The sequence below is a fragment of the Electrona antarctica genome, assembly GCF_951216825.1.
Source record: "Electrona antarctica genome assembly, chromosome: 11".
Lineage (NCBI taxonomy): Eukaryota > Metazoa > Chordata > Actinopteri > Myctophiformes > Myctophidae > Electrona > Electrona antarctica.
The window spans coordinates 45,002,110-45,028,506 of record NC_136792.1 but is presented as its reverse complement, the minus strand read 5'-3'; the positions used below and the strand labels follow the sequence as shown (position 1 = coordinate 45,028,506).

At 43.4% G+C, this 26,397-nt stretch overlaps 1 protein-coding gene across 1 annotated transcript; it reads left to right on the top strand.

Moving 5' to 3' along the window:
- Positions 1 to 11,279: 11,279 nt before the first annotated feature.
- LOC306932171 (hatching enzyme 1.2-like) lies at positions 11,280 to 25,380 on the top strand (the record flags this gene model as incomplete). The annotated part of the gene is made up of 10 exons (XM_079513869.1): positions 11,280 to 11,348; positions 11,496 to 11,499; positions 11,990 to 12,064; positions 13,038 to 13,190; positions 15,201 to 15,321; positions 16,167 to 16,345; positions 17,400 to 17,481; positions 20,229 to 20,353; positions 24,703 to 24,928; positions 25,215 to 25,380. The coding sequence occupies 10 exons, from the start codon at positions 11,280 to 11,282 to the stop codon at positions 25,378 to 25,380; spliced, it is 1,200 nt and encodes a 399-aa protein (XP_079369995.1).
- Between the last annotated feature and the right edge of the window lie 1,017 nt (positions 25,381 to 26,397).

The window sequence follows — 26,397 nt, the reverse complement described above, 5'->3', positions numbered from 1 at the left end:
CAGGTTTAGGCTGTCAATCACAGCGACTGGCCAATCACAGTGCGTCGACTGCACAACCCGTGTGTAGGCTTTGGTATGTGGCCTCCAGAATGCTCAGTCCTTCCTCTCTGGCGTTTTGCCCTGTGTGTGTCCACGTCGTCACATGCTGATTGACGACTCCCTGCAAAAAGGGAAGCTTAATTAGCAGAGAGAAAGTAGAACGAGCCGAATTGCGGCCCGAGGGACCCACACCGCAATTTGCACTGACTTAATGAACTGACCACCCCAACTTTCATCTTGAACAATTAGTTTATGGAGGCCATGACGTGACCTAAGCTGTCAGACTTTTAAAGGACAATTCCGGCTTAACCATTTTGATTTTAACAGCAAATTTAGATTTTAGTTTTAGTCTCTTGAATAGTTTATTTAGTTTTAGTCACATTTTAGTCACGTGGAATGTCTTGGTTTTAGTTTAGTTTTATAGTCAACTAAATATCATAAGATTTTAGATTTTAGATCTACAGTTGATTTAGTAGACTAAAATGTATTTTGGCGGGCTTTGATGCCGTCGTAATGACTGATTTTACACTTGCTGAAAATAGCCGATCTACAAGCACACACAATGCGTCGCGCTAGATCGGCTATTTTCAGCAATTGTAAAATGACTTATACTGGATCTCTTGTCCACTAGTCCCTTCCTAACATTTTAGTCTAGTTTTTATTTGTTGACGAAATTGTCAGCATATTAGTCTTAGTTTTAGTCATCGTAGCTTAGTTTTCATTTAGTTTCCATTTAGTTTTCCCTCAGTGAAAAAAGGTACAGTCAACGAACAATTTTCGTCTTAGTTTTAGTCGACGAAAATAATACGTACAGTAACATCGATAGCTCACTTTGATTTGAAGAGACTCGGGCTGAGAGGGTTCATCTAAATGTATCAAAGTCCAGTGTAGTGTAGTGGCTGTCCTCTTACCAATCATGACGTTCTCTGATGAGAAATGAGAGCATTCCACAGACTGCATATTGCATAAAATAAGCAAACATTTGTATGCCTGAAAGTATCTTGCAGCATACGCTAAATTTGAATGCCTGATTTTTTTCCCCTACACATCTGTCTTTCATTTTGACCCAAAGGGGCTTCTGTAAAAAAGACCAATGCACCAATGAGCTTGCATGCTCTGAGCTACGGTGCGTTCTGGATGTATTATTATTGTCTCCACCAGGCCGAAGGCATGGGGAGAGAGTATGTTTTGCACTCCGTCCGTGTGTGTGTGTGTGTGTCCTTCTTTCCGTCCGTCCGTCCGTCCGTCCGTTATCAGCTAATCTCCGGCACTGTTGGCCCGATCCATGCCAAACTTTGCACACACACTCCCTGGATGCCAACGACGAACCTCTGCCCCAAATATTCCTCAACGGCCTGTTATAGCGCCACCATGAGGCCGATTTAGGCAAAACACATTTCTGTAGATTACTCGTACACATTTTATCCATACATCACACAATTCGGTATACACTATCTCCATAGTCATGTGATCAACACGGAGCGGCACCATTTCCCATCTTCCATCCTGATTGGCTAAGATTGGCTTCCAAAGCTCACACGATTGGTCCGTTTCGAACAAAATGCCACAAATCACAAACACAGTGTGCAATTTCCGTGAAATTATACATGCACATTTCCACGAGGACGACATGCCACAATTTTTTCCCCCAAATCATCCTCACGGTGGCGCTATAACAAGCCAATTCCTGTTTTTAGCTATAACTGCATCGATCTGTATACAACTTATGTATGCGCACTCCCTAGAGGCCATGGAAAAACATTGTCCCTGCATCCTCCCTCCGCATCGGTTGGAGGTTATAGCGCCACCATGAGGCCGATTTCTGCAAAACACATTGCTTAGTCGCACAGATTTCATCCAAATCTCACGCAAATCGCTCCACATGATCTCTGTAGTCATGTGATCAAGACGAGTCTGTTGGATTTCTCAGATTCTACACAGATTGGCTAAGATTGCCTTACAAAGTTTTCAGGAGTGGCCCGTTTCGTTCAAAATGCTGCATATGTCCTGCTCATCCAGAATTCTATCCTCAGAGATGCTATGAGTGGCTCTGCATTTCCTCAACAAAATGAAGAAAATTGTTGCAAAAAACTAAAACAAAAAAACATGTTTATATTACTCCTAAACATTTTGCCAAACATCTCACACAGTCCTATCCTCCTGGTGGAGACCTGTGCCCAGAAGGGCACTTTTTCTAGTTATTATTATTATTACTACCGGTTGTTGAATATATTAATATATTATATTATCAGATTACAGAAAGAAAAGCGCTGGTCCTGAATTCACCTTTATCACCCTGCTGGGCATTCATTGTTGCCCGAGATTATCTATCTGAGGGCTGCCATATCCATCATTGCCATGCCGGACCATCATTTGTTCATCACCAAAATAGCATTAGTAGATTAACATTGTTGTCGACAGCTAGCAACTGCCCCCGCAAACAAAAGGCTAGTCTAGTCTTGCTGAACACACATAGCGTGTGCTGATAGCACGCTTCGCCCTCGTTTTCATTCTTTTTTTTGGTACTTTCTTTTTTACACTGGCAGGGTTTACCGAGTTATTTCCCAACAACTCCCTGCTTTATATGGATACACACATTCTCACCTGGGAGCTGCCCAATCTTATATACACTATGCCGGCGTGCTGTAAGTGTAAATAACTAAATATACAGTACAACATCTTACACAGCCACTGAGCATGCCTCGCTGGAGCAGTTGGGGGTTAAGTGCCTTGCCCTTCAACGGTGGGTATTGCCGGAGGGAGGGCTGACTGTTGCTCATTCATTTCACTGCCCAGTGCCTACTGGTTAAAGCTCCGAAGTGATATGTCTACGTTAAGACATGCATTAGGCAATGCTCTGCAATGCTACCCTGCGGAAGGTCATCATTCATGAGCTCATCATGCCCACTGGAGGGTGTCGGGTGGAGCCAAGACAGTGATGGCCGGGACTGCTGCGCACAGCTACTAAATGCGACAGTAGGTTGCATTTACTATGAAAACCTGCATCTTCCGTTAGTCACGCCTCCATATATGGTCACGCTTCATGACATCACACCTGCATATATGGTCACACCCTGTGATGTCACACGAACCGGAATTGGTCATATTCAGTCACTTTCACTTCCGTTTTCTCCGCTCGCAGACCACCATTGTAAGAAACGGCTTATTAGCTCACGATCTTTCACCAGAAACGTTAATATTATGATTGTGATGCGATGAAAAATCACAAATCAGATCCGAACTTCGGATGGATGATCATCATCGCAGACAGTGCTCGTAGTTTCAGAGATAACAGTCATATATATATATCTTGAATGGGATCCTATGGGATGCGCACGCACATTTCCTGGTGCTGGGGGTATGAATGGGATCCTATGGGATGCGCACGCACGTTTCCTGGTGCTGGGGGTATGCAAGGCGTTGCCCAGCAACCGGGCCAGTGTTACGGTTTCAGCTAAACCGTTTCATATCGATAAAGTACATTAATTGACGGAGAATTCCGACAAAGGCAGACAATGGTTGGATTTTAATTGACAGAACACTCCGTCAAAGGCAGCAAAATTGTTAAAGTGATTGTGATGCTTGATTAAATAATTATGCTGTAGGGGACCCCCTGGGGGTCCAGATGACAGTGAAGTGACAATTTAAGGACTTACTGGACGCTGTGAGCATGTAGATCGGCTATGTTCACTTATCTGTGGAACCGAAAATGTAATGCCTCAACAACTCTTACATTCCAAGTGCTTATCAGGTTGGGGGGTCACCAGTTCAAATAGGATTATTTTGGGTGGTCATGGCGTGAAAAGGTAAGCCGTTCTGCCTGTAACGTGAATGTGTGGGCAGCGATAGGACAATTGCATTCCCTCACCTTGTTCGCTTCAAGGCCTCGTTCGACACAAGTACACAAAAATCCACCAGTATTTTGAAGCCGATAGATATTCCCAGGCCAAAGAAAGTTATCAGGAGGACCTCACAGAGAGAGCGAGAGAGAGAGAGAGAGAGAGAGAGAGAGGAGGAAAAGTATTTCCTTTTTTTGCGTGAACATTTCACATACATGATGAATATGTGTTAACTGTATCTGAGAGTACAATCATGATAAGAAGTTGTGAACATATAGAAAAACATTATCAAGTCAGCCTCCCTTTTGCAAATATACGGCACGCGCGTGCATGTGTTGAGCTTAGACACGCCTGTACTCCAGTACAAACAGCACGGAAATTACAACTATACATGCATGATTGCATGTACATCACTTACTGTACATGGAACCTTTTTCATATCTACGTACGCATAAAATATATACGCATATATATGTATCCTTTCAAAAGCAAAACATGTCAACCATTGTAAACAATGAAAAACAGATCCAAATGCCAACGGCTTTGTTACAAGAAATGATTTGAATAAATCATGTAGATGTAGAGGAACTCATGTTGACAGAAATGTGCTGTGCGTGTACACACATTTTAAATTGTTTATGCCTTACATAAAGACTAAAGCCTAAATACTCCAAAATAACAATGCCTTTACATACAGTAAGTATTGACACATGGACATACATTGACAAATATGTCTAAAGAAGGCTAGACCGGGCTGAGAAGCGACAGGCATTTATGGTTTAATAAAAGACAGTCCACCATAATAAATAATGCGTTGTGTAGTGTTCCTTCATGGAGTGCTCTGAGGCTGGAATAAATGTTTGCAAGACATCATTGTATTGAGGAAGGGGAAAGAAAGCTGAACGAACTCTTCCAGAGGCAGATAATAGTGGCAGGAAATGTGCATTTAGTAAAATGTCTCCACTTTCTCACGAGATTAACACCGACGTCATTCTCCCCAATCCACTTCCTCCAGTGACTATGGCAATGAAGGGATTTTCCATAGAAATGCTGTGAACGCCTGTTTGAGTGAGTGTTAAGTTCTTGATCCGACCAGAGCGCTTTAGAGGACTTTCTGGTGTGAAAGGCACCCGAGTGTTCTCCCGAATGTGGTGACCTATCGATTTCTGTTTCGCTCGCTCGCTGGTTGCAGCCTGTGCAGACGAGGTCACAGGCCATCAATCGGCCAATAATCAAAAGGGTTTATACAACTTCCAAAGCCTCCTTCCGACGCATTTCCATTCCGACTCGCCGCATTACTAACCCTCGTTCCTAACCCTAAATGCACGCGGAAGCCACATGCCTGTCGGAATGCCACTGAGTCCCCAATCAAAAGGTCACTTTTCCTTTGCGTCTTTTTATCACTATCAGCCTCCGGCTGTTTCACAACCAATGTCCACAGGCAGCGTGTCACAGTTTCAACATAGCCTCAGGCCGAGGTCTTACACAACTTGAAAACGGAGTAAACCACTTGGACAAAGTAATTGGCTGTCTGATTTTTATTTTTTAAATAGTCATGATGTGTGGTGTTAGATTCCACAGCACCCAAGCCATCACCACACACATCAGAAACATCAGCTTTGAGTCAACAACTTAATGCACTTGAACCACAGAGCGAATGGATCTCATGTAACCTAAGAATTGTCCTTGGAGAGCTTTTAGGTTTGTTGCAACGTTTCTGTCATTGTCAAAATCTCATTTGAACTGAGAAATACAGAGTAATTGGAATAAAAAAACAAGTTGACTCTGCAAGTTTTCGTACTATTTGAGTTCATTTATGAGTATGTATTACTCATATATAATACTGTAGCACTTTACAAAAGCACAGTTTACAAAGTGCTGAACAGCAAAATAAAATATCTTACACAATGAATGAACAGAATGTAGGTAGGCTATACACTACCAAAGCCTTTGACACATATTTCTGCTGTATACAGTGCTCTTACAAGATATTTTACTCAGGACAAATTACCCTAATTGATTGATTGAAATTTGTATTTCACAGTATGTATGGGTACATTTCAAACGAAAGCACAAAGCACTGCGAAACAATGATGAAGCACTAAGACTTGTTTACAACAGGGTCCACCATTTCCAATTCATCAGAACAATTAAAGACGTAGAAATATTACACTTTTATGAAACAAGAACTGATCAATTATCAGTTAATTACCAGCGGCTGCCTTATATCTCCAGAATTGTGTTATGAAATGTAAATATCTGTCTATCTGTATTTATGTGTGTGGAAACAACAGGAAAAAATGGGGTATTTAGTTTTAATTTCGCTGTAATTTCGGGGTACCCAGCCCCCCCCTAAAAGAGAGAAGCAGGCAGGCAGACAGACTAGTCACTGAATGAATGCAGCCACTAGTAGCCAATAGTGCACTAATGCAGTTTTACAGCAAAATATTTCACAATGTGCTCTATAAAATCACAGTAAGAGAGATGAGCAATAAAGAAAGAGTAAAGCCACTAATAGCGCACTAATGCAGTTGCCAGTTTTACAGCATAATATTGGGGGTATTTTCTTTTACTTTTGGGGTACCCAGTCCCCCAAAAGAGAGAGAGAGACACACAGACAGACAGACAGACAGACAGACACTATAGTCGCTGCGCATGGCAGACTTTAGGGCTTTCCACAGCTACCCCACAACACAGCGTCACTGTCAGCAGAGCAGAAGCTCTCAATGCTTTAACCATAATGCTAAATATACAATAACGAATCATGAATCTCACTTGAATTCATGATTAGTTAACGGTAAGTCCGGCCCTGGGAAACAACATGCAGATCTGTCGAGGTGACTCTGTAACTGTGACAGTGTAGCCTTAGTCTACTACAAATAGAACCAAAGGACCCTTGTATAACAATAAACTCTGAGACTGTACAAATGGACTGTTATGGGTCCATTTGGTTGTATTTGTACAGTCTCAGGTAGCACATTCTCCAAAACATATGTCGCACCTCACGCACAGCTGTCGCTTGTAGTGTTGACATTGGCTTGGCAGGTATTAAAGAACATCTCTGGTGTGTCAAAATCACGGGGGTCCGCGGATCGGCGGGTCCAACAGGGGTCCCCGCGGAGGTCGGCGGGAGGGTCTGCGGTAGTCTGCGTGGGGGTCCGCGCCTCCGCGGTTACAGTGACTCGACTGTGACTCAAATTTGTTAATGTTAAATCAGTAGGTGTGCTCCGGTGTGCTCTGCTCTCATGCAGGTCTACGCTCTGTTATGCTGAAATTAGTTAGTCTATAGAATTCTGAGGCATCATGGCGGCGGCGCCGCCTGTCGTAAAGTTTTCACGGGCTTTCATAGACGACTAGCATGTCGATCTGTCGTAAAGTTTTTCATAGCTTTCATAGACCAGCAGCTTGACAAGCCGCTGGTAAAAACAGGAACTCATCGAGAGTAAAATAGGGGGGGGGACTCAAGACTTTTTATTTGACGGGTGCCTGTTTCGAATAGAGGGTATGCGCATGCATAAAGTGAATGGCAGATAGAGTGGCAAATCGAGTGGTAAATGTGTCATTTTTGTTTGTTCTGCCCCCCCCCCCCATCATCAAACAAAAACGTTTGGTCAAACCATGTGACTTCCATTGGAAATGCATTGGGGCGGCCATTAACACCATGGAGGACCGGGGCGGAGATCTCTGCCAAGTTCAAGGTCATGGTCAAGTGCCCAAGCCGGAGATTGATAAATAGGACGGAGATTAATGATATCAAAATCGATCGCATCGCTCTAGAGCCTAGGAGCGCTTGTCGCCCAATCCGAAAATGTTCCCTGCCTGTTTAGCTGACGAAAACGAAAATCTTAAAACGATCATGACTCCCGATCTAAATCATCCCGTCTAATTCTGAAAAAAGATCCTGTGTTAGACGGCGCTCCGCAGTCCAGTCGCTAGTCGCGATAGATTTATTCTTACCTCCCGTTGTTGTCGATCGACTCTAGAGTGGTGTGGCTATTGTTAGCTGCTACACAGACATGCACACCAACTTCCGGTGCGCCGGTAAAAGTGGTCCGGGCGCTATAAATGATGGGTACATGGATTAAATGGATTAAATAGGTCCAGGAAAGCAAGGTGTTAAACACGGACAAGATCGGTGTCTTTTTAGGTGTGAATGAGGCCTATCACTAAACGCGGGTGAAATTCACCTGAACACCTGCCTGTAGATAAGAGTAGGGATGTGGGCAGGGAAATAAATAATTTCCTTATTTCTCATTTGATCTGAGCGTAAATCTGATGATCATTGTTTTCATCCTATTGTTCTCAATTTGTCTGTCTAAGTTAAAAAAAAATGTTTACCTCTCTGTTCTGTTTCTTTCTTGGTTTTTTGTTTTGTTTTTTGTTTTGTTTTTTTGTCTGCAACTAAGTTACTCCTAAAAAAGAGTAGGCAAAATAAGCCTGGGCTTCAGCCTACAACTTTTCAGTGCCATCTCTGATTATGTAAATACAACTGAAATATTTTACCATGTACAGTAACTGTACTGTAAAGCACCGAAATAAACTATTCATTCATTCATCCAACCTACCTATGATGTTACTGAGCATATAATAAAGGTACTGAAAGACCCACCCCACCTCAGACATCGGCAACATTATGAAAATTACAAAAATATAATTGTAGTCGTCGACAGTCTGCTTGCTGTCACCTGGAAAAACAAACAAGCCTATAGGTGGGTTATGTGTACAGGAACCATAACACCTGCTCTAGTTCACTGCCAAGTTCATCATCTATGTGTCACCCATGAACTTGGCCATGTGTGATACAGTACAGTACAGTACCGTGTGTGATATACAGTACATGTTGTACCACATTGCACGCACAAAAGCACATGGCACACAGCTTGCGCACACACACACACACACACACACAGTCACACACCCACACACACACACGCACGCACGCACGCACGCACGCACGCACGCACGCACGCACGCAAACAAACATGCTTGTCTGCACACATGTGATGTTTCACACACATGCCAAGGACAACATGCAAACAGTTCCAGAGTCATGGAACATCAGAGAGCAGGGGTCTTCTATAGCCTGCCAGACTGATAACGCTATGTGTCTGGTCAAAGCCAGGCCAGGGTCAACAGGGGGTCAGGGTCTAGGGGTCCTTTACATTAACCCATTTAGGGCGCGTCCCAGAGCGACGCGTTGTGAGCTTGTAGATCTGCTATTTTCAGCAAGTGTAAAATCAACCATTACGACGGCATCAAGGTCCGTCAAAGCATATTTCAGTCGGATAAATCAACTGTAGATGTAGTCGACTAAAATAGTATGATATTTAGTCGACTAAAACTAGATTAACACTAAAACATTCCAGGGGACTAAAATGTGAGTAAAACTAAGAAATGAAAACTATTCAAAAGACTATGACTAAAACTAAAATCAAAATGCTGTCAAAATCAACACTGCTGTCTTCGTAGGCCGGTGTGGGGTTCTTGGGGTTCTTCGTAGGCCGGTGTGGGGTTCTTGGGGTTCTTTGTAGGCCGGTGTGGGGTTCTTGGGGTTCTTTGTAGGCCGGTGTGGGGTTCTTGGGGTTCTTTGTAGGCCGGTGTGGGGTTCTTGGGGTTCTTTGTAGGCCGGTGTGGGGTTCTTGGGGTTCTTTGTAGGCCGGTGTGGGGTTCTTGGGGTTCTTTGTAGGCCGGTGTGGGGTTCTTGGGGTTCTTTGTAGGCCGGTGTGGGGTTCTTGGGGTTCTTTGTAGGCCGGTGTGGGGTTCTTGGGGTGCTTTGTAGGCCGGTGTGGGGTTCTTGGGGTTCTTTGTAGGCCGGTGTGGGGTTCTTGGGGTTCTTTGTAGGCCGGTGTGGGGTTCTTGGGGTTCTTTGTAGGCCGGTGTGGGGTTCTTGGGGTTCTTTGTAGGCCGGTGTGGGGTTCTTGGTAGGCCGGTGTGGGGTTCTTGGGGTTCTTTGTAGGCCAGTGTGGGGTTCTTGGGGTTCTTTGTAGGCCGGTGTGGGGTTCTTGTAGGCCGGTGTGGGGTTCTTGGGGTTCTTTGTAGGCCGGTGTGGGGTTCTTGGGGTTCTTTGTAGGCCGGTGTGGGGTTCTTGGGGTTCTTTGTAGGCCGGTGTGGGGTTCTTGGGGTTCTTTGTAGGCCGGTGTGGGGTTCTTGGGGTTCTTTGTAGGCCGGTGTGGGGTTCTTGGGGTTCTTTGTAGGCCGGTGTGGGGTTGGTTCTTGGGGTGAAAAACGTGCATGCTCAGCACATTAGAGTTCTCATTCTCTCACTGCAGGTCTTTATGTAAGTACAGGTCAGTGGTTGCCAGATTTGGCAAGAAAAAACAAGAGACCAGGTATGCTGTATATGAAAACAAGGCCAAAATGAGCAACCACACTCGTGCCTTATAATAAGCGGACATGGCAACACCAGTACAGGTTGGAGTATTTAAAGGTTGGTGTTGACGTGAAGCAGACACCTGTTACTTCTGGAAGCATCGAGGTAAGAACTCACTCCCTCGTTTTTAATTTAATTTAATTTAAAACAAATAGTATATGTATCTTAGAGATGGTAAGAACTCTGCTCTTTTACTCCCTTGGTTTTCATTTAATTTAATTTAAAACAAATAGTATATGCATCTGAGAGATGTCCTCTTGAACGTGTAAGAAACATTAGTTTGTATAGTGGTGTAAAGCACTGTTTCCCAAACAGTGCGTCGGGACCCATTTGTGGGAACTTTAATTACTAGTTACTTATGACAAAACATACAGAACCACTTCAGCCCTAATATACATTTCATCCATTTGAAAATAGATCTGCAAGCTCACAGTGAGCTTGATCTGCTATTTTCACAAATTTTGTGCGACACTCTTGTCTTAGTTTAGTTTAGTTTATTTGCACATGTGTACATTAAAAAAACAAACAAAGGAAATTTCAAATGGGATGAAATACATTTGTATGAAAATAAAATAACCCAGATGGGCTTAACGAGTGGCCTTCCTTAAAGCTGCCAAGTGAGCTTAAACTACCGGTAATTATCTTCTAATTGTCTTCTCGACACTGCAGAAAGAAGACGAGATATTTATAACGCATTTAAAATGAAAAATAAATACAAATATGTAATATAATACAATAATAATAGGTAATGGGCCAAATACAATATAGTGTCGTTGTCTGGTGAACCCTTGTACACGTATGTCCATAACGTTTACTTTTCAGGAAATGTATCTATTCGTAAATAGCAGATCTAAAAGTCGTGTCGTGAAGTCACGCATCGTGGCAAATTGTGAGCTTGTGGATTATTTTCACTACTTCCGTGTAACAGTCTTCTATGACAAGGCAGGGCGTTCATTTAGAAACAATTTTAGGTTTATGCCTGACAACTGTGTGTGTGTGTGTGTGTGTGTGTGTGTAGGTCTGTTCCAGTCATGTTTGTGTTGAGGTTCTCCTGGGCCGTGTTGGCCCTCCTACTGGTGTCCTCTGCCAGGGCTGAAGAGGTTAATACACACGCACGCACGCACACGCACACACAAAACAAATCTTACAAAATGTCAAACTGTTATTATATGACGTTACTTGACTTTTTATGACAACATTTCATTCATGTATTTCTCTTTTCCACCGTTCACTGTGGCTGTCTACAGGAAGGTAAGACACATAATATATGATTTACAATTTGTTTTACTTTTTATTTGAATCACAAAAAAAACAACATAATTTAGGTTTCCATATCAGTATAAATGTTTTATGTTATCTGTCACAGGTCAGCCTGTGCCCTATACACATACACGCACAATCTAGGACACGTGTATGTACACATGTTGATTGAAAGACTTTTAAATACTGTATGTTTATTTTGGTTTTTAATTTGGGTTTTTTATTGTCACTGTGTGAAGTCTTAAGTGTAGCTTTAATAAGTGTTTCCTATTTGTGGAACGTTGTTTTGGCCAGTGTTATTTAGTTTTAGTATGTGTTGCTGGCTTGCACTGTCAAATGAACTTTTGGAGATAAATACAATACCCCAAAATGTACTGGCGGACCCGTCTACTTTTGTGGAACCTTGTGCCATCGGACTGCCTTTTCGCATTACTCTTTCTTGAATTCTTGTTCTAATTGTGTGACTACTGTGTCTGTTCAGATGTTGAGTTTGAAGAGGACACGACAAAGGAGCTGTCTGTAGGAGAACTACTGACGAGGGCTAACAGAGACCGCAGTAGGTACTACACACTGTAACACACAGTAAAGAAATAAATGACAAAAATGGTGCATTTATATAGCGCCTTTATCCAAGGCGCTTTACATAGATTTTGTGCATTACATTCACCCATTCACAAACATTCATACACCGATTGCGGCGGAAACCATGCAAGGCACCAACCAGCACATCATGAGCAATTAGGGGTTCAGTGTCTTGCTCAAGGACACTTCGACACTAACTCTGGGGGAGCCCGGGTTCGAACTGGCAACCTTGCGGTTACCATCCGGCAACTCTACCCCTGAGCCACCGCCGGCCCACAGTAATACAATATAATACACAACTACTGTACAACAACAATGTCTGTAAGAGAGCTACTGCAGAGAGCTATAGCCTGGGAAGCATTCCTTTTATGGGTTTATGATCCGGTCGGGAGCGGATGGTAGTTTACATCATGTTGTAGTCACCGATTTGTAGTCCTCAGGCAGGAAAACCCAAAAGCGGAATCAGAAGTACCCAAAATTCCCCGTGATCAAGGGCATCGTAATTTTAGGGCCTACTCAATAAAAGCCTTGATGTGACGTATGAATCCGACAAGATTCTTCAAGTACGTCTTATGGAATTGTTTGTTTGGAATATCCACATTTTATTCCAACTCGTAGCGACTGCCGAGACGAGTCATAGATGTGACACGCCATGAGCTTACAGATCTATTTTTTTTAACCCATTTTGGGCGGGAACCCCTTTGTGTTTTAAACATTATGTTATAATTTAGCTATTGAAAAATAGCAGATCTACAAGCTCATAGCGCGCCACCGAGTGGCGCGCTACGAGCTTGTAGGTCTGCTATTTTTGAAAATATTTATTTCAGAAAACTGGAGGATTTAGTATAAAATAATGCTTTCTTACTCGGGGTCCGGTCAACCCAATTCATTGTTATCTCACGCTTGCACCGTCCAATAACGCACGTTCTCCCTCTCACGTGACACAGCGCCCAACTTCTACGAGCCCAGACTGGTCGAAGGAGACATCGCCGTCAACGAGGCGGGGAAGAACGCCGATCCCTGCACGTCTTATGGATGTCTGTGGGAGAAATGGAGCGACGGGAAAGTCTACGTCCCTTACTACATCGCAAACCACTACTGTATGTATATTTACACTACATCAGGGGTGACCACACTTTTTGACTTGAGAGCTACTTTCAAAATGACCAGCTCGGCAAGATCTACCCACCAAATCAATTATTATATACCATTGCTGAAAATAGTTTAAATATGTACCTGAGGGGGCTTCGGAATAGTAGAGTTCGTGTTACATTCTGTACAGTATAAGACAAATGCACTTGGAATGGGAAATAGAGGGGGAGAAATGTTTTTTTTTTTTTTTATAATTTATTTTCTTCAATATATTTAAATGAAATACTCTTTAGGGGCATGTCATGTGATCTACAGTACCTGCACAGCCTTTGTGATCTACTGGTAGATCGCAATCTACCTTTTGGGCACACCTGCACTACATCCATGACTACATCCAGAACCATTAGTGACCAGATCTGACTGTGGCCTACATCTATTATTACATACAGAACCACTATGGATGTACAGTAGCATGCATTCATTTCATTATTAAAGATACTTTTTCACTGCCACATTTTTCACAATAACCATTTCACATAAATGTGTTGTGTCGACCACTTCTGTGAATAAAATTATTTTTTTCCCCCTTTTTTCTCCACTCCTGTCAAAAGGATAAGGGCACTTACAGCGAATGCTTTGGAGCAAAATTGTATTTCCTTTCTGTCATTTTTATTCTAATGTATAAATGTCATTACTAGCCAATAAGGCCATGCGAGAGCCAAAATGGTTCAATGGTTAAAGTAATAATACTGAGGCCTAACTCCTCCGGATTTAAAGTCAGGGCCTTATATAACATAACATAACATATAGACCCTTTTAATCAAACCTTCAAGTGTGCCAAGACGTGGACAAACAGAAAATGGACTCGGCTCTCTTTGTGTTCACTACTCCGGTCTACCATGTTATGTGTAAAGACGGAGCTCGTTAATTCTTATTCACCGTATTACTATAACATCACCATGTCTCTTCAGCTGTTTCACTTGCACTACATTTTACTAATAATAATAATAATAATAAAACTTTGTATATTTGTATAGCACCTTTCATGACATGAAATGCAGCTCAAAGTGCTTTACAGAGCAATGGAGAAAAAAGAAAAGAAAAGCAAGGCATAAACATTAAAAAAACAAGAGCAGTAATGCAATACAGTGAGGACATGAATAACAAAAAAATTAAAAGATCAATTAAAAGCAAGAGTGTAGAAGTGAGTCTTGAGCTGCGCTTTAAAAATGTCTACAGAGGCTGCCTGTCGAAGGTACAGTGGGAGTTTGTTCCACGCCGTCGGCCCGTAGAAGCAAAAAGCTGCTTCCCCGTATTTTTTAGTTGCCATTTTTTTAGGCAAAGCGAGCAGGCCCGCAGTGGAAGACCTTAGGGGGCGGTTTGGGACATATTTAGGCAGGCAGTCATGTAGGTAGGAAGGTGCGAGACCATTGAGAGCTTTATAAACAAGTAAAATAATTTTAAAATCAATCCTAAAAACAACCGGAAGCCAGTGCAGTGAAGCCAAAACTGGAGTAATATGTTCTAGCCTAGGTACTATGGCCTTCAAATACAGTACTTTTCTAACAGACAGGCGAGTGACCTTTTTTTACATTTGAAAGATAATATTGAAGAAACTGTTAACTAAGCGTAATTTTGTTTCCCCAAGCAGCGCTACAGTAGTTGGCAGGTATCAATTCCACTTTTAGACAGACATGTCATGCCAGCCTGGTTGATTAGATTAAATTTTTGTTTTCTTTTGTCTTGATGGTTTAAACATGACGTCATGGGCCACTATGCTCGATAACAGGCTCGACAAGCCCAGAGCTTATTGACACCGGGTACTCAATAAATGTGTTATCGAGTTTGTAATGGGCTCAGGTTTCGAGCTCCATCACTAGTTATGTTTTCCATACCTTGTTTTCCAGTCCTTCTACAGCTGTCTCTAAGCAGGCTGTGGTTTGATGAAGCTCTCCATTGATGTGCAGTGGGTTACATGTTGAAGTGAATCATGCATGGTGTTCTTTTTTGCTCATCAGCCTCCAGAGAGAAAGCCATCATCGAGCGCGGTCTGCAGTCCTTCTCCCAGGTGTCCTGCATCCGGTTCAGACCCTATGGAAACGGAGACAACGAATGGCTCAGCATCGAGTCCGACAGCGGGTAAGCGGGGATCATGACACCTGTTGCTTCTGGGCTCGGCTGTGTGCTCCTTCGGTTTGGGGTTGGACACCCGAGCTGTTGCTCTTCACATGATGGTACGGTAACTCCACAAGCCAACAACAGGAAAAACAGTCAGTCAAAGAACAGTGTTCAAGTGTGGCAGACCAGCCTGGTGACAGGCAGTGTTATAAGGCCTGGTTCAACAGTATAATTGACAGTTTATCGACAGTTTTAGAACATATCTGCTCTTTTACATGGACCGAAATAAAATGTACTACTAGGCCTACTACTACTTTATAGAACCAGTCAGCACTCACACTGAATTTTCTTTGCCATCATCGCGCAAATTCAGCTTTTCACCAGAAGAGAAAAACTTTTTTTCTTTTTCCAAAATGAGTTGATAGCACAGGCAGACTCTTCACATACTAGAGCATGTCTGAAATAAGTGTCAGAGCTGAAATCGACATGTAAATATGAAATAAATGTAGCTAGGTGTAATGTTAGAGACCACAGAAGTGAACCTTTCAAGCCTGTTTTCTCAACTCGCTGTTTTCTGCAAGACATCTCTATAAGCTGTATCTTCAAAACTGGTGGGTCAAACTGAACCAATATCTGACAAACGGACGCATTTTGGCTACTCATGCCTTCATCAGCATGTTGTTTTTCAACAGTTCCCTTCCCCTGGCCCCTATTCACACGTACCAGGACCTACAGTATCTGCGCGTACTAACTAGGGCATGAAATCACCGTAGCTAAAATAATAATGCCACCTTGCTTTTCATCAGTTGTGTGTATACAGTAGTTGTTACTCCTATACGTGTAACCTCCTATGTATTTGTCTACAGTTGCTACTCCTATGTGGGTCGCCAGGGCGGCGGTCAGACAGTGTCTCTGGCTCGCCAGGGCTGTTTGTACCACAGCACCGTTCAGCACGAGCTGCTCCACGCTCTGGGCTTCAACCACGAGCAGACACGCAGCGACAGAGACAACCACATCAGAGTGGCGTGGGAGAACATCAGCCCTGGTAGGAGGAACACGACCCTAACATGATACACTACACACATACAACACTACACTACAACATAACACTATCTGAAGTGAAATACATACATTATGGTATTTACAATCTGATCCATGCTGATCCAACCAATCAAAGTCACTGGATTGGTTTAACCCATTTTGGGCGTGAACCCTTTTTGATGTTTTAAGCATTATGTTATACTTTAGCTATTGAAAAATAGCAGATCTACAAGCTCATAGCGCGCCACCGAGTGGCGCGCTATGAGCTTGTAGGTCTGCTATTTTTGAAAAATCAAAGAACGACTGACATAGAAACATAGCTTTTTCAGAAAACTGTCAGGATGTAGAAGACATTTTTAGACATTTCAGAATCTCAACAAAAGACACTCATGTCTACATGACATGAAAGAGACACTGATGTCTACATGACATGAAAGAGACACTGGTGTCTACATGACATGAAAGAGACACTGGTGCGTGGTGCCTACATGACATGAAAGAGACATGACAACACAGGGCCAAACTGAGGGGCAATGACAGCCATTCCTTGTCTCCCTGAAATTCCTGCCCAGTATAAACACAACACAACATATCATACAACTTATAAAACATATCATACATGCCATACAAGATACAACCATGAACAAATAAATACACAACGACAAGAGACAACCACACCAGAGTCTACTAGGGTAACACCATCAATGGTACCGTAGCCCCCTTTTTGAAACTATAGCTCCTCGTCACTCGCCCTACACACTTCCACGCTGATTAAACATCCTCTTAGCAAACTTTGCAATAAATGGATATCTATCCATCCATCCAATTCCGGTGCCGTCTCTATTATTTATAACTCTATGCTGCTCATACCGAGTGGAAGTGTGTAGGGCGAGTGGCGAGGAGCTAGTGCGTGCGTGCGTGCGTGCGTGCATGTGTGCGTGCGTAAAAAGCTAGACCTTTACGCAGGCTGTAACTGATGACAACAACAACAACTCACATCTATGATCTTGTTTCGTATTAGCTTATCTGTAATTCTATGCTGCATCTCACTTTTCCAGAAAATAAATACAACTTCGACAAGATCAACACTTTGAACCAGAACACTGGCTACGACTACGGCTCCGTCATGCAGTATGAGAGGTCTGTCTTTAAACATCTAAACCCTTAGACCTTACTGTGTGTGTGTGTGTGTGTGTGTGTGTGTGTGTGTGTGTGTGTGTGTGTGTGTGTGTGTGTGTGTGTGTGTGTGTGTGTCTCTAACAATAAATGCACCAAGTCTCTGTCTGTGTGTGTGAACGTACTGTTGTAAGCCACGTAACTCGAGAACTGTTCGCTCCAGCGACTTCAAATTCGACACACACGTTCCACCCCACCACAGGGCGTGCAGTGCCTGCTGTCTAGTCGGGCGGACCCACGGTTGTCCAGAACCGCCCCCCAAAAGGACTCTGCCCAGGCTCTGGACATGCAGGGCCCCTGCCCAGTGTCCATATATGGAGCTGGCCTGTTCTGGCATCATTCTGACGTCTGCATAGACTCCATATTTGGGCATGCCTGACATATATTGGCATAAAAGGGACAGACATAATATCTGGGTGGGGCATACATTTCCAACTTGCATCGTTCCAAGTAGGCCAGTGCCCAACGGGCACCACTGTAGAGGCTCCAACGGGCACCGCTCTAGTAAATATATACTGCGGTACAACACAACTACAGTATTTGAATCACTGCCCTCTCTAACTGGGATCATTATGTCCGTACACGCCATGTATTACACACCAGTATTTCTTGTTTTGATCATAAGACCCAATTGCTGAATGTCAAGTCTCTATGTGGAACCAATTTACTACGACACTATGGCATATTAGGAGTCCACCCAGTAGACTACTAGTGGTTCTCAAACCTTTTATATTCGCAAGGACTCCCATATAGCTCGGTGTACAAATGGAACCAAATGGACCCACAGGGTCCATTTGCATACTCTCAGAGTTACAGACCTGTTAGGGCTATAGCTCTTCCTGTGTCTCTAGTAATAGTAGTTTTATCATGTCCGTGGCAAAACAAAAATGTCCACTAATAAGCCAACATGGCGATGACCCCTGCTCTCTAATTAAGCCCAAACCACACCAAAGGTTCGGGTTGGGACAAAACGGATTTTAAGGTAAACCACACCAATGCAACTCAATGAAGTTGCAAGGAGTTGCAATGGTGTGGTCTACCTTAAAAAAAAACGTTTTGTCCCAACCCGACCCTTTGGTGTGGTTTGGGCTTAAGCATCACAGTGACACTTATTGTCCACGTGTGTTGTGGTCAGTGTTGTAACTAACGCCCTTACATCACGTTACGTTACCTAACGGCGCTACTTTTTGCAGTAACTTGTAACGGAGGCTTTACATTTCCCTATTCCATAACGGCCTTATAGTTATTGTCCGAGCGTTACCCGCGTTATAGCGTTATTATGTCAATGTATGATCCAAGTGAAAAGTTTCCCCATACAGCGCTGTGAGTCTGTCATACAGGCTCTGTGCTGCTGACTGCTGCTGAGAGAGCGCGCCGCTCTCTGTGTTGTACTCTGTTGACAGTGTGCTCTCATACTAGCCTCTGAGACCACTCTAACTGATGAACAAAGCACGTCGCAGAAGAGGTCATTGATTGGCTAACGTAGGGACAGATTTCAGGGTAAGCCAATCAGAGACAGTCTGACAGAGTAGGGCGGGTCTTTCGTATGGCTGTGGTAACAGTTCTAAACTCAGACACACAAACCCTCGTAACGCATACACAGAAAACGCCGGTTGAACGAACATTATTACCACACGCTACAATGGCAAATGCGGACGACAGCGAGATCGGATGCTTTGTGGGTTGGAAATACAAGCATTATTTGAGTACTTGCGGGTCAAAGAAATGTTTTAACATGCCATGTTAAAGTGTCCCCGCTGTGTGTGATTCGATTCCCCGTACTGCCTTTATTATTACTGCTGCGTCCCTCCTGCGCAGCACAGTGCCTGACGTTAGCCGTGCGTTAGCCTTGCACACTGTTGCATGCTAACGGGGACCTGTGGCCACCTCCCCGGGCACAGTGATAGTGCTGCCCTCTCCCCCCGAGAAAAGCATTGAGGTGAAAATGCTAATTATGTGGCCGACAGAAAGCATTGTCCACAGAAAGCATCTTAAATCAGTCCATGAGCTAGGCTGCCTCACATCACCAAAACAGACAAAGATCGATTTTAAATCGCCACAGAGGCATGTCACCAAGAGTCAACTTGACAAAATGATTGCCACTTGCCAGGTATGTTGTTGAGGAAATGCTTCCCCTCAACGGTGGAGTCTGTTCCTTTCAGAGCACTGGTCAGCAAAATACTAGTGAAAGCAGGGCCAATGTGCAGAAATACATTTTCCAAATACCTGAACAGTGAATATTCTAAAATGGAAGATGAGCTCAAAAATACATTTGATGAATTAGAATATCTCTCTACCACTGCAGATAGGCCTATATGGACTTATTTTTTATTTGATTATTATTATTTTTTTTCATATTGCAAATTTGCACAGCACCATTTGTTTTGAAGGCAAGTTGAGGCTACAATGCCTGTCAACATTTCTGAACATGTTTTATTGTTCCACTACATTTCATAATGTTAGGAGGGAGTTGTCTTTTCTCTTACTGTGCGACAGAACAAAAAACCTTCTTTTAAATCGTTTTTTATATTATTATTTTTTAAAGTAAAGTAAAGTAACTTTTCAAGTTACTTTCATAAAGTAAAGTAAAGTAAAGTAACTTATCTAAAAAAAGTTACTTTTTTAGATAAGTAACTATAACTATAACTCTTTACTTTTTAAAAGTAACTTGAACAACACTGGTTGTGGTGATGTTTCATTCGTTCTTTCAGGTATGCCTTCTCTTGGAACGGCCGCGCCACCATGGTGCCCATCCCCAACTCCAACGTTGCTTTCGGAGAGGCTCAAGAGATGAGCAAGGCCGACATCGACCGGCTCAACAGACTGTACGGCTGCTGTGAGTATCACTGATCTAACCAAAAGACAAGTCATTTTTTGTTTGGTTGCGGTCAAGTGTTGTGGTCTGAAAATTGCAGATTTACAAGCTCACGACGCATCACGCTGCGACGCGTTGCGAGCTTGTAGATCGGCTATTTTCAGCATGCAACCAAGTCTAAAATCAGGCATTACGACGCCATCATCAAGGCACCGCTAAAATAAAATATAATCGACTAAATCAGCTGTAGATTTAATCAACTATAATCTTATGATATTTAGTCGACTAAAACTAGACTAGTCAACTTGTCAGATGACTAAAATATGAATTTTATTCAAAAGACAAACAAACAAAATGGTCGTTGGCGACTCACTGAGAACATGAATCCATGCTTTGTGCCGTTCCAGGAACAAGAAGTTCTTCTGACCTTCATGCATGGAGCTTCCATCCATCAGAACACCCTGATGATCCATCTATAAGTACTTCTGACCTTCATGCATGGAGCTTCCATCCATCAGAACACCCTGATGATCCATCTAGACGTTCACTCGCCCAAACATCACCGACTGGAGCTTTGCATGAACAATAAAGCTAATGAACTTGAAAAGACGCTTCCGTCTGATTATTTAACTGTTCTCAACATCCGTCAAGTCCCTCAGGGCCATAGGCGGATTTACCATTGGGCTAGGGTGGGCTGCAGCCCGGGGGCATCACAAAAAGACAGTGAAGCTGTGTTGTGGGGTAGCTGTGGAAACCCCTGCCAATGTCGACTAGTTGCCTGCCTTTCTCTTTTGGCGGGGCTGGGTACCCCAACATTACAGCGAAATTAAAACAAAATACGGCAATTTTTTCCGGCCGTGCGGCAAAAGCCACGCGACCGAAATGCACCGCACAGCCCAGGGGGGCCCTGAAATGTTGTCTAGCCCGGGGGCCCTTGGGAGGGTAAATCCGGCCCTGCTCAGGGCTGTGTCCTCTGCCCCTTCCTTTACACCTACTCTAACGGCCGGGCTCCACCGGGCGCGTCAGCGTCGCGTCTCCGTCACCGTCAGGGAATGTTCCCTTTTTAATCAATGAAGGGTGGCTCCACTGCCCGCGTTGACGGAGACGCGACGCGTGCATTAAAATTGAACCGGTGCGTTTTTTGACGCGACGCGACGGAGACGCAACGCGTCCGGTGGAGCCCTGGCGTAACACTCACTGTTTCTCAAACATTTTTGTCCAAATTCCATTTTTGCCACAGACATACAAAATGGGTGGAATATTTCTATACCAGAGGTCTGTAACTCAGAGTGTACAAATGGAACCAAATACGGGTCCATTTGTACACTCAGAGTTAAGGGGGCCCTTTCAAATAAAAACATTGAGAACCACTATTACTAGTTGGACTCAAAGTAAATAAGTGTCCTACATATTCTGAAGAGACTTGGAATAGAGGGTATGCACATGCATGAAGTGAATGGCAGATCGAGTGGCAAAGTGAGTGACAAAGTGAATTTAATGTTGTTTAAAGTCACTTAATTCAATCAAATAGGACTTTTCTGTTTGGATGTATGGGCTGTCAAGGCCAGAAAGTAGTTTTTTGTCACTCAGTAGGCATTCCCGCATAACTTCCGGGTATGATGATGATGTCACGCGCATACCCTCTATTCAGTAATTGCGTCTTATGATCACATGTGTACACATTACAGACATATTGATAACCCCTGATGTCATGTAGGCCAGTGGTTCTCAAACCATTTCATGTCAAGGACCGCCAAATTGACACTAAGCTCGCGGACCCTCATTTGAAAAGATACGCCAGGACCCCCAGAAGAGAAGATTTGTACTGCTCTAGCAGTGATTCTCAACGAGTTTAATTTCAAGGACCCCCAGTTTGATATGCAATAGGCTACGGACCCCCATTGAATGGCATTTCTATCTCTGAGACCCCAATTTATATTGTAAAATCAATGTGAGTGTACAAATGGACCAGTTAGGGTCCATTTGGTTCCATTTGTACACTCAGAGTTACAGTCCAGTCCCATTAGGGTCCATTTGGTTCCAAACTATCATTTAGCCCCTGAAACACCCTCAAGGACCCCTGGGGGTCCCCGGACCCCACTTTGAGAACCACTGATGTAGGCCCTGTGTAATCTGTATAGCAGCTCCATCCCCGTCTGACCAGACTTTCTACAGTAGCCTTTGTGGGAAGGCTGGTTTCTATTACAAATGAACCCATGTGATCCAGTCTACTATATTTTACTCTTAACCCATTTCGACTGAGATGTCTACAAAATGTCTTCTAAATCGTGACAGTTTTCTGAAAAACCCTATTTTATGTTTCTATGTCGGTGGTACTCAAACTTTTTCATGTCAAGGACCGCCAGAATTATCTGTATTTGGCCTCCGACCCCCATCTGAAAATATGTTGTTCCAGGGACCTCCCCAGACGCAAAGATTTGAGTTAAAAAACGTTTGCTCTGATTCTGGCTCTGAAGGATCTGTATGAGGGAGATACAATTAAAAGTTTCACAGAACTTACTGATCAATATGGTCTTCCACGTAATCACTTCTGGAAATATCTTCAAATTCGGCATTTACTATTGACAAATGTAAGAGCTCACCCCAATATGCCGACAGAGTTTGACCTTTTGAAAACGGTGTTAGCTATATTTGGAACTGGACATGAGGCATCAACATATTATTCAATTATGATAGCACACCAAGGTCAGCCCTCAAGCGTAAAGAGGATTTGGGAGGTTGATTTAAATCAATCCTTTACTGACAGTGAATGGAAGATGATTCTACGGAACTCAAAGAAGATGTCCCGTGAACTTAGAACCAGATTAGTTCAATTTAAAATAATGAATAGAGTCTACTGGACTCCGACAAGATTGTTCAAGTCTAAGCTCAGAGAGAGTTTGCTGGAGGTGTGATGAGGACCCCGGTACACTTATTCATGTATTGTGGGAGTGCCCTAGGGGACAGACGCTATGGTGTGCTATTCATGAGAATATAATGCAAATCACAAACCAGGATATTCCTTACACACCTGCTCTCTTTATTCTGGGTGATCCATCGCCATTAGAACATCTCCCCGCACCTCTAGCTGACTGGATTCATACAGCATTAATGGTGGGCAGGAAAGTCATTGTTAAGGAATGGAAGTCTGAGGATTTGCCTCCAGCACATGTATGGTTCACTCAGCTTGGTATTGTGGCTGCTTTGGAGAGGTTATCCTTTAATTCAGTGCCACCTGGTGAACACCAGTTTTGGCCCTCGTTGCCACCGAAGCCCATTATAAATAAAAGAAAGAAAATTAAATTATATTGTGCATGTAATCTGCATGTCATCACCTGACATGCAGATTAGAGCAATTTTCAAAATATGGATAAAAAAGAAAAAAGGCGTCCAAAGGCGCCAATGGCACTCGCGGCCACCAGGGACAGGCGTCCAAAGGCGTCCTGTGGCACTGAGACAATAATCAGTTAGTCCTGTACCTGCCTGTAGACCTTCTCGCAATTTGGTGTTGGGGGAATTTCTCACTTGAACTGAGTCAATGGGTCCCTAGACATGAAAAATCAACGAGGTGCTCGTCCGCCATAGTGCCACGAATGGCGCAATGGCCACATCAAAAATGGCCGCCATCGGCTATGATGAAAATACAACTTTTTTATTTCTGCGTGTATTTGCACATGTAATACCTCCATCCTGACTAATTCAGGTGTGTGGAATTCATTTCTGATACTATTTTAATCATTTTGGGTGTTATTGACCTTGAAAGGTCATGGTCAAGGTCATTTTGCCATTCCGAAGACCTTGGCCATAACCTGGCCATTGTTAGGAGTAAGAACAGGTGCAATAAGTCTAATGCAACTAATTGTGACATTTTCAATTAATTTCTGATACTATTTTGACCATTAAGGATCATCTTGTCATTGAGATATCAATATAAATGTTTTTATTCAATAATTAAATTCCGATTTTTGTCATTACTGTCACTTTTATTGTATTTTTTCCCACAACTATTTGTTTTATTTATAACAAGACATGCACCTAAAAATATAACAATTATAAATGCCCCACATAAAATGAAAACAAAATCAAATAACAATTTCGCACAAAGTGCACCATTGTGTGCATGCAAGTTAGTGTGATGGGTTTTTACTTTTTACATGAGGGATTTTCCATGGCAAAATATTATGCATGGAACTCCATCAGCACAGCAGCCACATCGGCGAGTGTTACTTCCCTGCACACTTGCATACTGTGAGCAAACTGGGTGGTAAGGGCTTCAGACATTTTGATGGCAGGAGTGTACAAAAGTGCTCCTCCCATCCATGTTCCATTGGCTCTAGTCTTGACTTGGGTTCCTTTGCTGTCTCAAGCAGGTGGCAAGCCCTATGCACCAGAAAGCACCTTGTTGGATGTGACCTCTGATCACACGACTTGTGGGAGGGAGAGCATCAATTCCAGCACTGGCACTGGTATAGCTTCCACCCTGAGGTCATCAAATGTCTCAGCAGTTGTACTTGACCTGGCCCCCGCCCAGACAAGCACCAAGTACTTCTCTGCCAACGCTGCATCTTGTTATGTCAAGGTGTCTGACTCTCCAAAGTTAGTTAAATATTTTACTGGGTCAGAAGCCATAGCTGCATGTTTGGTCCCCACCTTGCTCATGCAGTCTTCTCCAGTCAGGATATGTGCCTTGATCACTGTCTTTGCTAGTGGTGGTCCAAGACGAGAGACTGCTTGATGCAGTGGAAGCATGCACAGCTTCTCGCCAGTGCAATACTGCAGCCAGATCTCCTTCAACCCCAGTGATTGGACGTATGGGGTGTAGTGTAGCAGTAATGCGAAGGTGTCTGTATGACAACTCTCTTGCTCTGCTTCACTCGAACAGCCCACTCCACATGCACCACCAATCTGGTGTCAGCCTCCCAATCCAGTTCAAGAGGTCTGGGATCTCTTGCTGGGAGCACCTCATCATCACAGACAACAAAGCTGACAATGATGGTAGCATTGCCAAATTTGCCATAGACTTGATGGCACAACATATCCCGAACTAGCAGCTGGAGATTCCGTTTGTCAGACACCCAGAATTTGTCAAGTTGCTGAGGGATAGTCTCTGTTCATGCCAACAATGTCGATTCCTGTTGTTGAATCTGTGCGCTGCATGCGCACCCTTTCCTTTAGAGACATCGCAATGTAAGAATAGAGTATGATATGGATGAACTCTGGCTCTTGGCAAAGGGATGATGTTGACCTGATGATGGCATTGTTAACAGCACCTAAAGTAGGGAATTGTGCTAGTGGCATCTGCCGCATTTTCGACATGAAGTCTACTACAACATGAATGGCAAGAGTAGACTTTGGACTCCATTGGGTGAGGTCAAGTTCAGGCTCAATCTCACTGGCAGGTTTTGACTGTTCTGCTGATCTGCTGCTATTTGAAATTGAACACAGTAGGAACTTTCTATCCAGTTTTTCTGCACTATCTTGTACTTCTGTCTTTATACTACTATTTCTGTCTTTATACTTTATACTATTTCTGTCTTTCCTACTATTTCTGTGTTTCTTTGTCTGTTCCAATCTGTCCTCTTTGATCTGGAACAAGGGGCTAGCAGGATATATACAATCACCAGTAGGCTAATCATTCAGCCCCTTTCTGGACTTTGCATAATCCTGTGTTGATAGCTTCTAGACATATAAATAGCACTGCTATTTATCTGTCCAGATCAAAACCCACACTTTGACCAGTGGTGGTGTGACAGAAGCTGCTGAGATTCGATCTGCTGCGATGACACACAACTGTTTCTATCCTTCCCCCCCTCTGCCACCCAGGTGGAAGAGCGCATCACTGCTTGCCTGGCTGACATCTCACAGTGGATGTCCTCCAACCACCTCAAGCTGAACCCAGACAAGACTGAGCTTCTCTTCTTCCCAGCTAAGTCCTGCCCGATGCGGGAGCTAACTATTTCCGTAGACAACGCCCTGGTAACGTCTGTCCCAACAGCCAGGAACCTTGGTGTTGTCCTGGACAGTCAGCTCTCGTTCAAAACTCACATCACAGCTGTCACTCGATC